The sequence below is a fragment of the Vipera ursinii genome, assembly GCF_947247035.1.
Source record: "Vipera ursinii genome assembly, chromosome: 6".
Taxonomy (NCBI): domain Eukaryota; kingdom Metazoa; phylum Chordata; class Lepidosauria; order Squamata; family Viperidae; genus Vipera; species Vipera ursinii.
Window position 1 is genome coordinate 8,391,432 of NC_139515.1, and position 16,330 is coordinate 8,407,761.

Below are 16,330 nucleotides of genomic sequence, written 5' to 3' on the forward strand. Positions count from 1 at the left end.
CACTCCGGTGGGAAGGTAACAGCGTTCTGTGCGCCTTTGGCGTTTAGTCATGCCGGCCACATGACCACGGAGACGTCCTCGGACAAGCGCTGGCTCTTTGGCTTTGAAACGGAGATGAGCACTGGCTCCTAGAGTCGGAAACGACTAGCACACATATGCGGGGGAACCTTTACCTTTTAACCTTAATCTAAAGGAAGATGAGGGGTGATCTGATAGCAGCCTTCCAATATTTGGGGGGCTGCCACAAAGAAGAGGGGGGGTCAATCTATTCTCCAAAGCACCAGAGGGCAGGACAAGAAGCAACGGATGGAAACTAAACAAGGAGATGATCAACCTAGAACTAAGGAGAAATCTCCTATCAACGAGAACAATCAATCAATGGAATGGCTTGCCTTCAGAAGTTGTGGGTGCCCCCATCACTGGAGGCTTTTAAGAAGAGATTGTGCAGCCATTTGTCTGGAATGGTATAAGTTCTCCTGCCTGAGCAGGGGGTTGGACTAGACGACCTCCAAGATCCCTTCCAACTCTGTTATTCTATATATAAGGAACAGTTGCTGGAATTGGGTATGTCTAGTTTAATGAAGAGAAAGACGAGGGGTGACATGATGGCAGCCTTCCAGTATCTCAGGGGCTGCCCCAAAGAAGAGGGAGTCAAGCTGTTCTCCAAAGCACCTGAAGGCAGGATGAGAAGCAACGGATGGAAACTAATCAAGGAGAGAAGCAACCTAGAACTAAGGAGAAACTTCCTGACGTTTAGAACAATTAACCAGTGGAACCACTTTCCTCCAGAAGCTGTGAATGCTCCGCCACTGGAAGTTTTAAAGAAGAGACTGGACAGCCATTTGTCTGAAATGGTATAGGGTTTCCTGCCTGAGCAGGGGGTTCGACTAGATGACCTCCAAGGTCCCTTCCAACATCATCATCATTATTAAACTAAATTAAACTAAATTTCATGTTTGATGGGCGCCATTGTGCCCACAGTAAAAAATGACAATAAAGATTATCTTATATTATTATTATCGTCGTTGTTCTTGTTACAGGTAATCCTCGACTTATGACCCACAACTGAGCCCAAAATTTCTGTTGCTAAGCGAGAGATTTCTTAAGCGTGTTTTGCCCCGTTTTGCGACCTTTCTCACCGCCGTTGTTAAGTGAATCGCTGCTGATGATAAGTTAGTAATCCGGTTGTTGGGTGAACCTGGCTTTCCCCCATTGACTTTGCTCCTCAGGAGGTCACAAAAGGGGACTGTCTGCGACTGTCATAAATACGAGTCAGTTGCCAAACGTCTTTGATCACGTAACCGTGAGGAGACTGCAGCGGTCCTAAGTGTGAAAAGGGGTCATAGGTCTCTTTTTTCAGTGCCCTTGTCATTTTGAATGGTCACTATGCGAATTGTTGTAGGTCGAGGAACACCTGTCTTTTTATTTTTAAGGTTCAGCGTGTGCTTTCCTGTGTGTTTTTCCGGATTCCACCAATTTGCATTAAATAAAATGATGCAAATAAAACTTATAGGATACATACTGCATCCAATCTCCCACTGAGTGTTCGTTTTTTCCCCCCCCTTGCTCTGAGTTACTTTTCTTATTTCTTTTTGCCTTTCTCTTTTGGAAATTCCAGATTATCACCAGGAGGTTTACAAGATCGCCGACTACAGTAACGATGTGAACGGCAATTCCAAAGAAGCACAACCACTTTATCTCGGTAGGTTTTCACCGGCCTGAATTTCCAGTTGTTCCATCGGGGTGGAGCGAACAGGGTGTGCGCGCGACGACGACGGGCTACACAACCCAAAGCATTTGATAGCCAGCACTTTCCAAAGGCTTGGTGTCTTTTTTGGTGTTCGGGGTTTTTTTTTGCAGCTTGCTGGCATATCTTTTATTAACACTTGCTTTTTTAAAAAAAGTCACTTCGATGTGAGATGTAAATGTTTATTGCGCACGGCGCTAATTATCGCTCACCCAGAAAACCAACGGCTGAGTCTGCACTTTACAGCTCCTTGCTTAACCCGTTTATTTTGCATATTTGCTGGCATGCTTCACTTAGCCGTGGTTTGTGTAATTGGGGTATTACATCTGTGACATCTGGAGAACAGGAATTCAATTTCCAAGAACTCGCTCTTTGTTTGATTTTTTATTTTTTTTGCCATGGCCATCGAAGGGATTAATGGGATGTCTCAGTGTAATGTTCCTTCACCTCTGCAGGCGGGCCGCTGCTTGTCTCCGTTGCAGCGAAAATTAAATTTAGCTATCTAAACGAAAGGGGCAAAGAAAATATATTGGAAATATTATAGTTTGCCCTAACTGGATCTTGAAGGATGTGTCGATAAATTGCTCGTTCGTTTTAGTGAGTTTGATTCCATCTCCTTGTGCCTCCATCTCTCTCTGCTTTTTAAATAATAATTTTATTCGGCATTACAGTGATATACCTAAAAGCTACTACCGACTACAGAAAAATAAAAAAAAATGAAAGTGCAAAGGAAAAGCGGGGGGGGGGGGGAAATACAGGGAGTCCTCAACTTACAATCGTTCGTTTAGTGACCGTTTGAAGTTACACCACCACCGAAAAAAGTGACTCGTGATCATTTTTTTCCACACTTACGACCATCGCAGCATCCCCAAAGATGATTAAAATTAAGACGCTCGGCAACAGACTCACATTTATGACGGTCGCAGTGTGTCCTGGGGTCACGTTATCCCCTTTTGCGACCTTCTGACTAGCAAGGCCAAAGGGGGAAGCCAGCTTCACTTCACAACCGTGGGACTAATTTAACAACTGCAGCGATTCACTTAACAACTGTGGCAAGGGGCAAAACTCTAAAAATGTCTCACTTAGCAACAGAAATTTTGGACTCAGTTGCGGGGACTCCTTGTATAATGTTCTCTCAAAGGCCCACAATTCAGAGGCAACGCTTGTTTTTTTCTCAGTGGTCCAGATTTCACAGCCATATGTTACGATGGGGAACACAACCCTTTTGTGTCAACGGGATGTTCCCCCCCCGGTTAATATTTTGTCTAGATTTTTCTTTCCATACTTGTTCTCCCCAATAGCAGATGTCTCTTTATTTTACCTCAGTGGCTAATTAGCAATCCCTACAACTGTTTTGTCTCCATTATCCACCAGTCTCAAAGGAGGAATTACATCTGTCTTGAACAATAATATCATATTAGATTCTAACGCCAAACATATTACGGTAACGGGATATCTCCTCATTTTACTTTATGAAGTGGCTATTGTGTTCTAGCCTCCAGTGACGCCAAAATATACCTTACAGTCCTGACAAATCAATGCACTTTCATTGTTTCCTCTGCCTTTTTAGGAATGTGTTACTTTTCACAAGGCATGGCCCTGTTATACGGGTAGTCCTCGACGTAACAGTTCATTCACCGACCACTCAAAAGTTACAACGGCACTGAAAAAGGTGACTTACGACCGTTCCTCACACTTATGGCCGTTACGGCATGCCCAAGCTCACGTGAATGAAATTCGGACACTTGGCAACTGACTCACATTTATGACGGTTGCAACGTCCCGGGTTCACGGGATCCCCTTTTGCGACCTTCCGACAAGCAAAGTAAATGAGAAAGCCAGATTCACTTCACAACGGTGTGACTAGCTTAACAACTGTCAGGGACTGACTTAATCCGTGTGGCAAGAAAGGTCGTAAAATGGAGCAAAACTCACTTAAACCCATGTTTCGCTTAACGACAGAACTTTGGGGCTGAACTGTGGTCGTAAGTTGGGAAAGACTATCTGTAAATGCTATGTTACAACGGTTCTTAGCTTAGGATTCAGAGTCCGCTTTTGAAAGGTTAACATGGAAAAATAATTAGAGGGTTCTGGTATAGAAATTGTGTGAGAGACATTGATCTGTTTGTAATTAACAACGAAGAGCTTTAGGGCTTCATAAAATACGTTAGGTAGTGGGCAGCCTTCTGTAAGCATTTTATTTCAAGAACCGAAAATCTACGTTTATTACTGATATAAAATGGGAGTGAGGTATGCTGTGGCACAGGTGTCTCTGTTTTACGACACTTTTGTCTCGTTGAATTGGACTTTGACAGGCAATAATTTTGTTTTCTCCTACAGGGAAGGCCTATGGGAAACAAAGAAAGACTGTATAAAACAACTCCCACTGTAATCTTCCACATTTCAATTTAGAAATCCTCCCTGTTAAATCCAGTGCCATTTAGCTCTACGTAAAGGACAGAAGGTTGCAGTCGCAAAGGATAGGGTGGCATTTTTAGCATCATCCAAAAAAAATATATTAACAGTTACCTAGAGTGTGCATACCGCAGTTGTCTAATCAAATGCAGCTAGTCCTCAACTCACAGCAGTTTGTTTAGTGACCATTCAAAGTTATAACGGCACTGGGGGGAAAAAAAGACTTATGACCGTTGTAGCATCCCCGTGGTCATGTAATCAAAATTTGGATGCTTGGCAACTGACTCACATTTATGACCGTTGCAGTGTCCCGGGGTTGTAGTGATCCCCTTTCGCGACCTTCTGACAAGCAGTCCCTGGGGAAGCCAGATCCACTTAACAATCATGTTACAAACTTAACAACTAGGCAGTGGTTCACTTAACAACTGTGGCAAGAAAGGTTGTAAAATGGGAGAAAACCCACTTAACAACTGTCTCCCTTAGCAACATAAATTTTGGTCCCAAAATTTTCAGGGCCGTTGTAACTTCGAACAGTCACTAAACAAATGGTTGTACATCGAGGACTACATGAAGCATCATTCCATCTTAAGCATGTAGAGTGTTAACGAATGAAGGCGAATATACGTGTCCCAGGATAATATTGTAGGATCCAATCTGGGTCGTCACCGGAAGTGGGGATTTTGTCTTCCGAGCTTTAGGAATCGTGCTGGAGCCCATCCTGAGGGAACTTCTCTCTAGCTGAGCGTGTGCTGTTCTGTAATGTGTGTGGTATTTATAGGGCATTTGTTGTATGTGGCTTTTTAGATGTTGATTGGGGGTATTGAGGGCTGGCTTTTAAGTCATTAGCTGTGGTTTGCTTGTGCTGCCCAGCCCTCACCTCCTAAGTACTTGATAAACTGATGGCAAATCAGCACTCCTGTTGACTGACAAGGAGTCCGTTTCCCAGCTTCGATCATTTCCCTGGCTGTTTTTGTCCCTGCTCAGCGAACAATCTTATTAGCTGCGAAACTGAACGTGCGTCGTTCGTTGCAGTGTGAAGCTACCAATGAGTTTGGGTCTTTGACCGCTCGCTTGTGCTCTTCCAGTCTGGCGGTTGGCTTCCTCCCCATCTGTCCTACATAGGGGTAATCATTATTGCTCAAATGTTCAGGAAGCAGATATGCTGTTGTAATAATGGCCTGAGCTGTTAGAACATGGAACTGAGCTGACTTTGAGAGGCATCTTCTAAACAGTTGGGAAGAAATACTTGCTGTTTCAAGTGTTTTGAATCCCCTTGCCTGCTCTGCCAAGGAGATGAGAAGAGGGAGGAGACTGGACGTTTGAAAAAATCTTTTGCATTTTTCCAAGCATGACTCTTATTCTTAAGAATCAAAGTTGACTCATAGGCTGTTTTGGCACAGCTCAGCAGCGAGACATGCAAAAGATTCTCGAAAGAAAAGGAGAGCAGAATTTCCCTGACTTAACGGCAATGCAACATTTGCATCCTTTTGAATGACCCATCTCTGCTTTTGGTAGATAGGATTTCTCTTAGTGGCTTAATCGAATTGTTGGGTTCCTTGAACCACGGTTCGGTTTGTCCTACAGCGCGTGTGGCACCTAGCCCCAGGATCCTGTCATTTTCGGCTAGAGCACAGGTCTGCAACCCGTGGCTCCGGAGCCACATGTGGCTCTTTCAGCCGTCTCCTGCAGCTCCCAGTCCTCTGCCATGTGCAGTCCAAAAAAAAAAAGTGGGACTAAAAAAGTTCAACCAATCAATTCAAATATGCAGGGTAGGTGCATATCTCGCCTTGGCTCTACTCTTCAGTCAAACCCTGTTCTGTGCATGTGCGCATGTATGCGCATGCGCACACATTTTTTGCGGCTCCCAGTTTTTCCTTTTGTGAGGGAACCGGTTCCGAGTGGCTCTTTCACTGTTTCAGGTTGCTGACCCCTGGGCTAGAGCCTTGCTAGCTGTCTTGTCACCCTATGTTGACCCCCAGCTTCATGGCACCTCATGAGTTAATCACTACTGGATGAAGAAGGTGACTTAACAAAGTTGGCAGGGACCTTGGAAGTCTTATGCACCCCCACAATAATATAGCTTCCCAACATATATCCAATAAACAGCAGATGGGAAGAATTTGTTCTACTTTTCACACCAGGGCCCCTCCATCCGCATTACACGTGCTGCATTCTAACTTAGGTGTACATTTTCCTTATTGATTTGTTATATTTGAAATAAGTCAGTGTCTGCCATCCAAACAGGAATTCGGCATCTTTTATGACCCAGGCACACATATTTCATTGTACATCAGATTTGAATAAATCATAGTCTTAAGTCTGCAAGCTCTAAAGCTTACCTGTGTTCTGCCCTAGGGGGTACATATTTAAGAATATAAACCCTAGCTGAACGATAGACAGTACAAAATAACAGAATAGCAGATTGGAAGGGACTCTGGAGGTCTTCCAGTACGACCCCCTACTCAGGCAGGAGACCCTATGTCATTCCAGACAGATCGCTGTCCGGTCACAGTGTTGGAGAAAAGGAAGGAAGGAAGGAATAGCAGAATAACAGAGTTGGAAGGGGCCTCGGAGGTCATCTATTCCAACCCCCTGCTCAGGCAGGAGACCCTATGCCATTCCAGACAAATGGTTGTCCAGTCCCTTCTTAAAAACCTCCCTTGTTGGAGCACCTACAACGTCTGGTGGCAAGCTGTTCCACTGGTTAATTGTCCTCACTGTCCTCTCCTTAATTCCAGGTTGCTTCTCTCCTTGACTGCCTTCCATCCATTGTTTCTTGTGCTGCCTTCAGGTGCTTAGGAGACTAGCTTGACCCCTTTTAGACTAGCTTGACCCCTTTTATTTGCCCCTTGGGGAAGTGATTTGAAAACCGCATAAGACAGTGAATCTGCAACGTTATCCATTCTATTTCCATCTTTTATTTTCTCCTGCCTCCTTTTAATGTGATACCTGTTTCCCTTTGTAAGATGTAGTGACATCCTTTTGGGGCAGCCTCACAGTGGCCCAGGGTGACTGTTTGAACCAGCCTCCCCTTTTCTCTCTGACTGCTGTAACTTCCATTCTTCACTTCCTAATTCTTCAGAAACGGTTTTGGGGCGTTTAAACCTGCAGATTACGCAGTCTGTAAATTACAGCTTCCTTTTGAACTGTAACGGAATATTTCTTTATTAGATTTTTATCCCATCTTTATTGCAGGTAGTCCTCAACTTATCACAGTTGGTTTAATGCCCGTTCGAAGTTGCAACAGCACTTGTGACCGTTTTTCAGACTTACGGCCATTGCAGCAATCCCCAGGGTCACGTGATCAAAATTCAGACCGACTCATATTTATGACGGTTGCCGTCTTGATCCCCTTTTGCGACCTTCTGACATACAAGGTCATTGGGGAAGCCAGGTTCAACTTAGCAACCATGTGGTTAACAGCTGCATGGATTCACTTAACAACCCATGGCCAGGAAAGTCACAAAATGGGGCAAAACTCACTTTAACAAATGTCTCACTTAGCAACATAAATGCTGGGCTCCATTGTGGTCGTACGTCGAGGACTACGTGTATGTCAGAAGTAATCGGAAATTATTTTAGGTTACAATGACAAAGAAACTTGCAAGGCACAAAACAGCCAAATCGTGGTTTGGCGTGAAGTGAACTGACTCAGCAGCTCTTCCATCCCATAATTATCTGCCTTCCTGTCTGTTCGAAAGCTTCAGGAAGATATTGTACACAGGATAGAGTCTAATTCAAAGCACTACAGGTGGTCCTCGACTTACAATGCTTCGTTTAGTGACCATTCAAAGTTACAACGGCATTGAACTGACTTACGACCGTTTTTCACACCTACCACCATTGCAGCATCCCCGTGATTCTGTGATCAAAATTCAGACGCTTGGCAACTGACTCATATTGGTGACAATCACAATGTCCTGGGGTATGTGTGTGTGTGTGTGTGTGTGTGTGTGTGTGTGTGACCTGATCCCATTTTGCAACCCCTCTGACAAGTAAAGCCAATGGGGAAGCCAGATTCACTTAACAACCGTGTTGCCAAGTAAACAACTGGATGTCAACAACCGTTGGATGTTTTTGCTCTGACAATATAAGAGGCAGCCTTTTCCTTTAAACTGTTTTACTTTGAATCAAATGAAGCTGGTGGGGGGGAGGAGAATGCTAACCCGGTTGTTTTAATAAGATAAGGAATGGCCGCTACAGAAAGGAAGTGAAGCTTTTCATGTTAAACTAATTGGAGAATGTGATTTATGACGTGTAAATCAAGGGAGGGAATTGTGTTGATAACGATGTGTTCAGGAGAGGAGAATTCAGATTGTGGCATCCATCCATGAGTGCCGATGCTTCGTTCTCATTATTATAGACTTTTTAGACTAAACAATGCCTGAATGTTCTTTGATCTGTCTCATTAGTCGGAACCATGACACTGCAGTCATTCCCTTAACCCAGAGGTCTCCAACCTTTTGGACACCAGGAACTGGGTTACATGGAGAAAGGTTTTTCCATGGACCAGTTTTGTGTGCTGCCTGCACCCTGCACAGGGGTGTTTGTGTGGCTCAGTTGTTTGTGTGGCCCGGTTGCTGGCATGCTGCCGCCTGGTACCGGTCCACGGACCGGCAGTTGGGGACCCCTGCCTTAACCGCTGTGACAAGAAAGGTCGTAAAATGGAGGCAAAACCCACAATAACCGCCTTGCTTAGCAATGGAAATTTTGGCCTCACGTTAGTGCCTAGCTAACTATTATTGTATAGGGACGCGGTGGCTCAGTGGGTTAGGACGCTGAGCTTGTCGATCAGAAGGTCGGCAGTTTGGCGGGTCGAATCCCGAGTGCCGCGTAACAGAGTGAACGCCTGTTACTCATCCCAGCTTCTGCCAACCTAGCAGTTCGAAAGCACGTAAAAATGCAAGTAGAAAAATAGGGACCACTACGGTGGGAAGGTAACAGCATTGCGTGCGCCTTTGTCGTCTAGTCATGCCGGGCACATGACCACGGAGACGTCCTCGGACAAGCGCTGGCTCTTCGGCTTTGAAACGGAGATGAGCACCGGCCCCTAGAGTCGGAAACGACTAGCACGCATATGCGGGGGAACCTTTACCTTTACCTAACTATTATTCATTTTTCAATTGTGTTTTGATAGACCACCTCTTCCAGGTCTCCTGGATCCATTGCATTTACTCACTTGGAGCGTTAACATTATGTGAAAATATGCCGTGTGTGTGTGGGGGGGAGACATTTTTAACCATGCTTCCTATGTATTTGCATCCCTGGACGGTGTGTGCCCCAGTGATGCCAGCTACGTCCGTGTGATCGAAGACTCGTCCCCCGTTTTAATCTGCATGGGCCCTTGGCACCCCCAGAAAGCATTAGCTCTCCACCAGACATTTGTGCTCTAATCTGCTCCTCTGGGCATTTGCTGAGTTTCGCCTGGCGCGTCATTGGCTTCTAAAAATAGCTTTTAAATGTTATTGGTTACCTTTCCTGGAGGTGCCTGACATGGCTGGGGTGGATTACACTATAAATATTGCAATAAATAGATTGGAATAATCCAAGCAAGCGGGGGGGGGGTGTGCAGCATTCAGATTTAAAGCGGTTACTTCCAAAATCGTAAGAGACTTCCCCATGTGCATTTGGTATAACAGAATAATAAGAGTTGGAAGGGACCTTGGAGGTCATCTAGTCCAACCCCCTGCTCAGGCAGGAGAACTTATACCATTTCAGACAAATGGCTGTCCAATCTCTTCTTAAAAGCCTCTGGTGATAGAGCACCCACAACGTCTGGAGGCAAGTCGTTCCACTGGAGGATTGTTTCTCCTTAGTTCTCTCTTTGGTTAGTTTCCATCCTTCGCTTCTTGTCCTGCCTTCAGGTGCTTTGGAGAATAGCTTGACTCCCTCTTCTTTGTGGCAGCCCCTTAGATACTGGAAGAGTGTTGTAGAGACCGTTTTTCACACTTAACGACCGTTGCAGCATCCTCGTGGTCACACGAGGTAGGGGGGAGGTAGGGGGGGAGGAGGGAGGGGGAAGGGGGGCTTTTTAAAGGAAAACTGTATTTTAAAACTTTTCAATAAAAAAAAAAATCGGATGCTTGGCAATTGGTTCATATTTGTGACGGTCCCGGGGTCACGTGATCGGCTTTTGCAACCTTCTGACAGTGGGGAAGCCCTGTTGCTAAGTGAATGATTGGAGTGGTTCACTTGACAAAGGCGGCAAGAAAAGTTGTAAGATGGGGCAAAGGCCACTTAACAAATGTCTCAACTCAAATGTTGGGCTTGAATGTAAGTGGAAGACTGCCTACAATTGTTCTCAAGGTCAAGAAACTTCCTCTTATTTCTGGGTTCTTGTCTTGCCCTCAGAAATTGAGACGTTTCACTCCAAAATATGAAACAGTTGTGATCCAAAAGGCAGTTGGTTTTGTTGATGCTGTGATGAACTTTTGATGATGATGATGATGATGATGATGATGATGATAATAATAATAATAATAAAAATAAAATAAAATAAAATAAAATAAATAATAATAAAATAAAATAAAATAAAATAAATAATAATAAAATAAAATAAATAATAATAAAATAAAATAAATAATAATAAAATAAAATAATAAAATAATAAAAATAAAAATAAAAATTCAAACAGACAAGCACCTGCAACGTATCACCCTAGATGTCTTCAGTAAGAAAGACAAAAAAGTCTGGATAGTGCAGGGGTAGGCAACCTCGGCTCTTTTATGACTCATGGACTTCAACTCCCATAATTCCTGAGCCAGCCATGCTGAGGGAAAAGTGAGAGGTTTCCAAGCTGAGCCATGCTGGCTCAGGAATTATGGGAGTTGAAGTCCATGAGTCATAAAAGAGCCGAGGCTGCCTACCCCTGTGATAGTGGACGTGGCAGTGCCTGGAGACAGCAGAATAGACGAGAAAGAACTGGAGAAGATAACAAAATACAAAGACCTACAAATAGAAGTAGAAAGACTGTGGAAAGGCAAGCAAGGGCAGTACCAATAGTAATAGGCGCCTTGGGTGCAATCCCAAAACAACTGGAGCACCACTTGAACACCATCATCGGCATTGACAAATTCGCCATCAGTCAGTTGCAAAAGGCAGCCTTACTAGGAACTGCTTCCATCCTGCGACGATATCCGTAATACCATCGAACATCCACATCTGCCTATCCCAGGTCCTTAGTAAGGACTTGATAGGTAGACAAAAATACCAAATCCAGTCTGAACATCTGGCTGACTGTGCGATGAACAATAATTTTTTATTTTTTATTTTTTTATTTTAATTCCATTTATATCCCGCCCTTCTCCGAAGACTCAGGGCGGCTTACAAGCTTAGCAGTAGATGATGATGATGATGATGATATTAGAGTTGGAAGGGACCTTGGATGTCATCTAGTCCAACCCCCTGCTCAGGCAGGAAACCCTATACCATTTCAGACAAAACGTTGTACAGTCTCTTCCTAAAAACTTCCAGTGTTGGAGCATTCACAGCTTCTGGAGGCAAGTGGTTCCGCTGATTAATTGTTCTCACAGACATGAAGTTTCTCCTTAGTTCCAGGTTGCTTCTCTCCTTGATTAGTTTCCATCCGTTGCTTCTTGTCCTGCCTTCAGGTGCTTTGGAGAATAGCTTGACTCCCTCTTCTTTGGGGCAACCCCTGAGTTATTGGGACACTGCTATCATGTCCCCCCCTCATCCTTCTCTTGATTAGTTTGACACAATTGCTATTAAGACATCTTTTTTGTATTTTAGGGAAGTGCCAGGACCTTGGCTGATCTGTTGGGAGAGGGAGAAAGATAAGTTGATGATAAAGGAGAATATTTGTAGCTGAGGGTTGACACGTGGGGCCCTTGGTGCTCTCTGAGCTGGGTTGTTCTCTTGCAGACGTTTCATTACCAAACTAGGCAACATCATCAGTGCTAGTAGGGTGTGGGGCTTACTCTCAATTTACACACTAGTGGCTTGCCCTATCAGTGTTGGAAATGTTCCTGGTGGTTCCTTGATTGTATACTGGTAACTTCTTCAGCACTTGCTAGATTGGGCTATTGTGTACATCTTGATTGTTGATCTGATGTTAATCTTGGTGTTCATCTATGCTCATCTGGGTATTGATTGCTGGTGGGGAAGCCTTTTGGACCCTTTTGGGCTTGTTGATTGTCTCCAGATGTTGTTTATGTCTACGTGTCTCTTGAGGAATCTAAGTGCAATCTAAGTGCAAAGACAACATGAACGAAAAAACGAAAGAGGAAGTAAGATTTCTCTCTAACTCAACATATCCTTGTGTTTTCCAAAGCAGCTTAGGAATTCCGGTGAAGACTTCGGGCTGAGCAAGACAAATATTTGGTTTTGTGTTGACACAACCACGGCTGGTGGCTTTTGTTTTGTTTTGTTTTGTTTTTCAATGCAAGTGGGCCTTTGCATTCGTATTGTCTAATTTGGGATTGCTTTTAATTCTGAGGTGCAAAACAGAAAGATGAACTGTGAAGATGGGCTGGACCCTGTTGTGATTCAGGGTCAGCCTGTGGGTTCGGCAGTTGGGTCGGAGGACTCAGAGGAGGAGGGGGGTGTTGAAGACCTTGCTGAGGGGGTTGAAGATCTTGCTGATGATAGCCCTCAGGCAGACCCCTCCCACTTGGTCACCATGGAGACCCAGCTGTGTGAGCCTGACAGTGTGGATGAAGATGACCCACAGCTGGCCCTGTTCAAGGACGCCCGACGCAGGAGGCAGTCAAGTAGGAGTAAACAGAGGAAGGCTGTGGGGCTTCTCGGAAGGAGGCAGAGAGAGGCCATGCCCTGAACTCTTTATAAAGGGAATGTGTGGGGAGGGCTGGTTTGCTGAAAGCAACCGCTCAGATAGTGTTTCAAAGCTCCTGTATCTTGGTTCGTGTCTTGTTTGTTTTTTGTAGTAATAAATTTGGCAGACGTAATTCCAGCCTCTTGCCGTTTGTAAAGGGGTTGCCTTTTCTGCAGGGCCGGTAGCAGGCTGGTACAGAACAGACCCAGCTGGAAGCTCTGGGAGGGAAAAAAAATCAGGAGATACTCCCAGTGCATCTCTTGGGGAGAGGCAACTGGATTGGGGTGGGGTTTTTTTCCCCAAGAACGGGGCTGAATCCCCCATTCTAAGTCTCTTCCTGGTCCCAGGACCAAGAGCAGAATTAACTTAAGGGCTCAACAAACACCCAGTGGTCCTTGACTGACCATCATAACTGAACCCAACGTTTCTGTTGCTAAGGGAGACAAGGGTTAAGTGAGTTTTGCCCCACTTTACGACCTTTCTTGCTGGAGTTGTTAAGTGAATCATTGCCCTTGTTAAATTAGTAACACGGCCGTAAAGAGAAACTGGCTTCCCCCACTGGCGTGGCTTGTCAGAAGGTCGCGAAAGGGGATCACGTGATCCTGGGACACTGCGACCATCATAAATATGAATCGGTTGCCAAGCATCTGAACTTGGATCACGTGACCACGGGGACGCCGCAACGGTCATGAGTGTGAAAGACGATCCCAAGTCACTTTTTCCAGCGCCGCTGTAACTTCAGACGGTCACTAAGTGAACAGTTGTAAGTCGGGGACCACCTGTATTAAATTTGCCTTCCCTGTGAATTAATTATCCGGATCCAAGGATTCCATTCCGCGCCATGTTGATTATTTTTTCCCCAAAAAAGGTGCCAGAATATTAACTCAGATAATTATTTCCAAAATGTTTCTTGATCAGTTGTGTGAACATTACAGCTTTCCTCACTGTGTCACTTGCCAATTCCATGCACACATACATACATCCTTCCTCCCCCAAAAAACTTGCCATTCTTAATTCAAAATATCCAGCCCTAATTAACACCATCCACAATTAGATGAGGGTCAAAGAAAAAAAAATCTACTGGAGGCAAAATAATCGGGTCAGGACGAAAGATTTTTGCTCCTGCTCTGGTAAAGAAACAGGATTTGTCTTGAGATAACCAAAGCCTTTTAATTTTGTTCTCACTAGACCCTCTGCAAAATATTTACAGGCATTCCTCGACTTACGACAGTTCATTTAGTGACCGTTCAAAGTTACACCACTGAAAAAAGGGACTTACGACCGATGTTCACACTTACGACTGTTACAGTCACGTGATCAAAATTCAGATGCTTGGCAACGGACTCATATTTATGACGGTTGCAGTGTCCTGGGGCCACGCGATCCCCTTTTGCGACCTTCTGAGAAGCAAAGTCAATGGGGGAAGCCAGATTTACTTAACGACCGTGCTACTGATTTAACTACCGCAGCCAGTCACTTAACAACTGTGGCCAGAAAGGTCGTAAAAATGGGGCAAAACTCATTTAGCAAAATGTCTCGCTTAACCACAGAAATTTTGGGCTCAATTGTGGCCGTAAGTCGAGAACTACGTGTATTTGGGCCCAGGAGGAAGCCGCCAGGCTAAAAAAGTTAACTCAAATGGTTGATCAGATCGTGGAGGTGTCATTTTATGTACGATGTTTTTCACAAAGGAGAGATTGCGGGGTGGGAAATCCATCTTGTACGACTGTAGTTGGTTTTCAATATCCATCTTCAGTCATGCTTAAAATGCTTGATGGTTTTGCTCGTGAGTTTGCCTCCTGTTAATGAAATTCTACGGCCCAGCAGGCAAAATAGCAACCCTCGGCAGCAAACATGCAGAATGAAATGAGTATGATCATAAATAAAATTAATACTTAAATGAGGCCGGCGATGTAATTGTTTTTAAATGGGCCAGGTCCTCATTTTGTAGCTTTTTCTTTCTTTCTTTCTTTTTTTACATTATGCATCAAAGGCCTTGGATGGATGCTGTGTTCTGGGTATTAAATAAAATGTTGGTTTCCCCCCCCCCCCTTGCATTAAATTTGCTTTACCTCCTTATTTGATGGAGCATCCCTGCTACCTATCCAGTTACTGCTGAGTCTTCAGCAAAATACAGCCCATGTTTTCTTAATTTTAACTAGAATACTAATGCAGGGAGATAGATCTCTGTCAGTTCTTTTAACAAGAATGTGATTATTTTTTCTTCTTCTTCAAGAAATGAATAGGGTTTGATCGACAGCTGGGAATGCTGCAGAGAATGTCATAAATTGCATGGAGGGCTTTTGAAATTTGCATCCACGTAGTCCTTGACTTACAACCATCCTTCGGCCCAGAATTGCAATAATAGCTTGTGCTGGTTCTTAAGCGGGTTATTGCTAAGCATATTGATTTGTGCTTAGATTGTAAGCCGCCCTGAGTCTTCGAAGAAGGGCGGGATATAAATGGGATTAAAAAAAATAAATCCTGTGACTGATCCAATTTTAAGACGGTCGTTAAGCAAACCCATTGAACCAACCCAATAGGTGCTTTTTGCCAGAAAGCAGAAACAAACACACACATTTGCGTAAATTCCTTGACCAGTTGACCCCTGGACGCTGCAAACAGGTGTGTAAATGTGGGCCAGTTACTAAGTCCCCAAAATGTGATCACGTGATCGCAGGGGATCAGCCATCAGAATCTCTAATCTGGGTCATCAGAACCTCTTTTGGAGACTTTTGCCATTTCAAATGGTCACTGAGTGACTGATCATAAGTCAAGGACTACCTGTGTATATTCTTACAGGTGTGTGTACAGTGACATAGAGGTAGTCCTCAATTTACAACAGTTCATTTAATGACTGTTCAAAGTGACAGCATCGCTGGAAATAAAAGACTTATGACCGTTTTTTCACACATATGGCCATTGCAGCGTCCTCAGGGTCACGTGATCAACATTTAGACGCTTGGCAGCTGACTCACCTTTATGACCGTTGCAGTGTCCCGGGGTCACACGATCCCCTTTTGCGACATTCTGACAAGCAAGTCAACGGAGAATGCCAGATTCGCTTAACAACCGTGTTACTGACTTAACAGCTGCTGTGATTCACTTAATAACTGTGGCGAGAAAGATCCTAAAATGGTGCGTGACTCGCTTAGCAAAAGAAATTTGGGGCTCAATTGTGGTCGTAAGTCGGGGACTAGGTGTATACGCAGGTCACCTGTGAAATGCCTTTCGCTCTCTAGATCTGGATGGATTCCCATCCCTAATTTGTTTCTACACCTACAAATCCTACTCAATTTAGGGCCATTTGAAGTTATGAGAGACTTTTAAAACAGCTACTTATGATCTGTCCTCAAAGTTACAACTGGCCTGCACAC

The 16,330-nt window shown here is 44.3% G+C and overlaps 2 protein-coding genes across 6 annotated transcripts in view; both read left to right on the forward strand.

The window, feature by feature from the left end:
- Positions 1-16,330, forward strand: part of BEND7 (BEN domain containing 7) — a 62,850-nt gene that overhangs the window by 12,280 nt on the left and 34,240 nt on the right. For all 3 annotated transcript variants that reach the window (XM_083366324.1, XM_083366326.1, XM_083366325.1), the window contains exon 2: positions 1,619-1,702. In XM_083366324.1, coding sequence (XP_083222450.1) covers positions 1,619-1,702 — 84 coding nt within the window. The remainder of the gene's footprint in view (positions 1-1,618; positions 1,703-16,330) is intronic.
- Positions 1-16,330, forward strand: part of LOC310642546 (phytanoyl-CoA dioxygenase, peroxisomal-like) — a 156,376-nt gene that overhangs the window by 8,590 nt on the left and 131,456 nt on the right. The gene's annotated exons all lie outside the window — the stretch shown is intronic.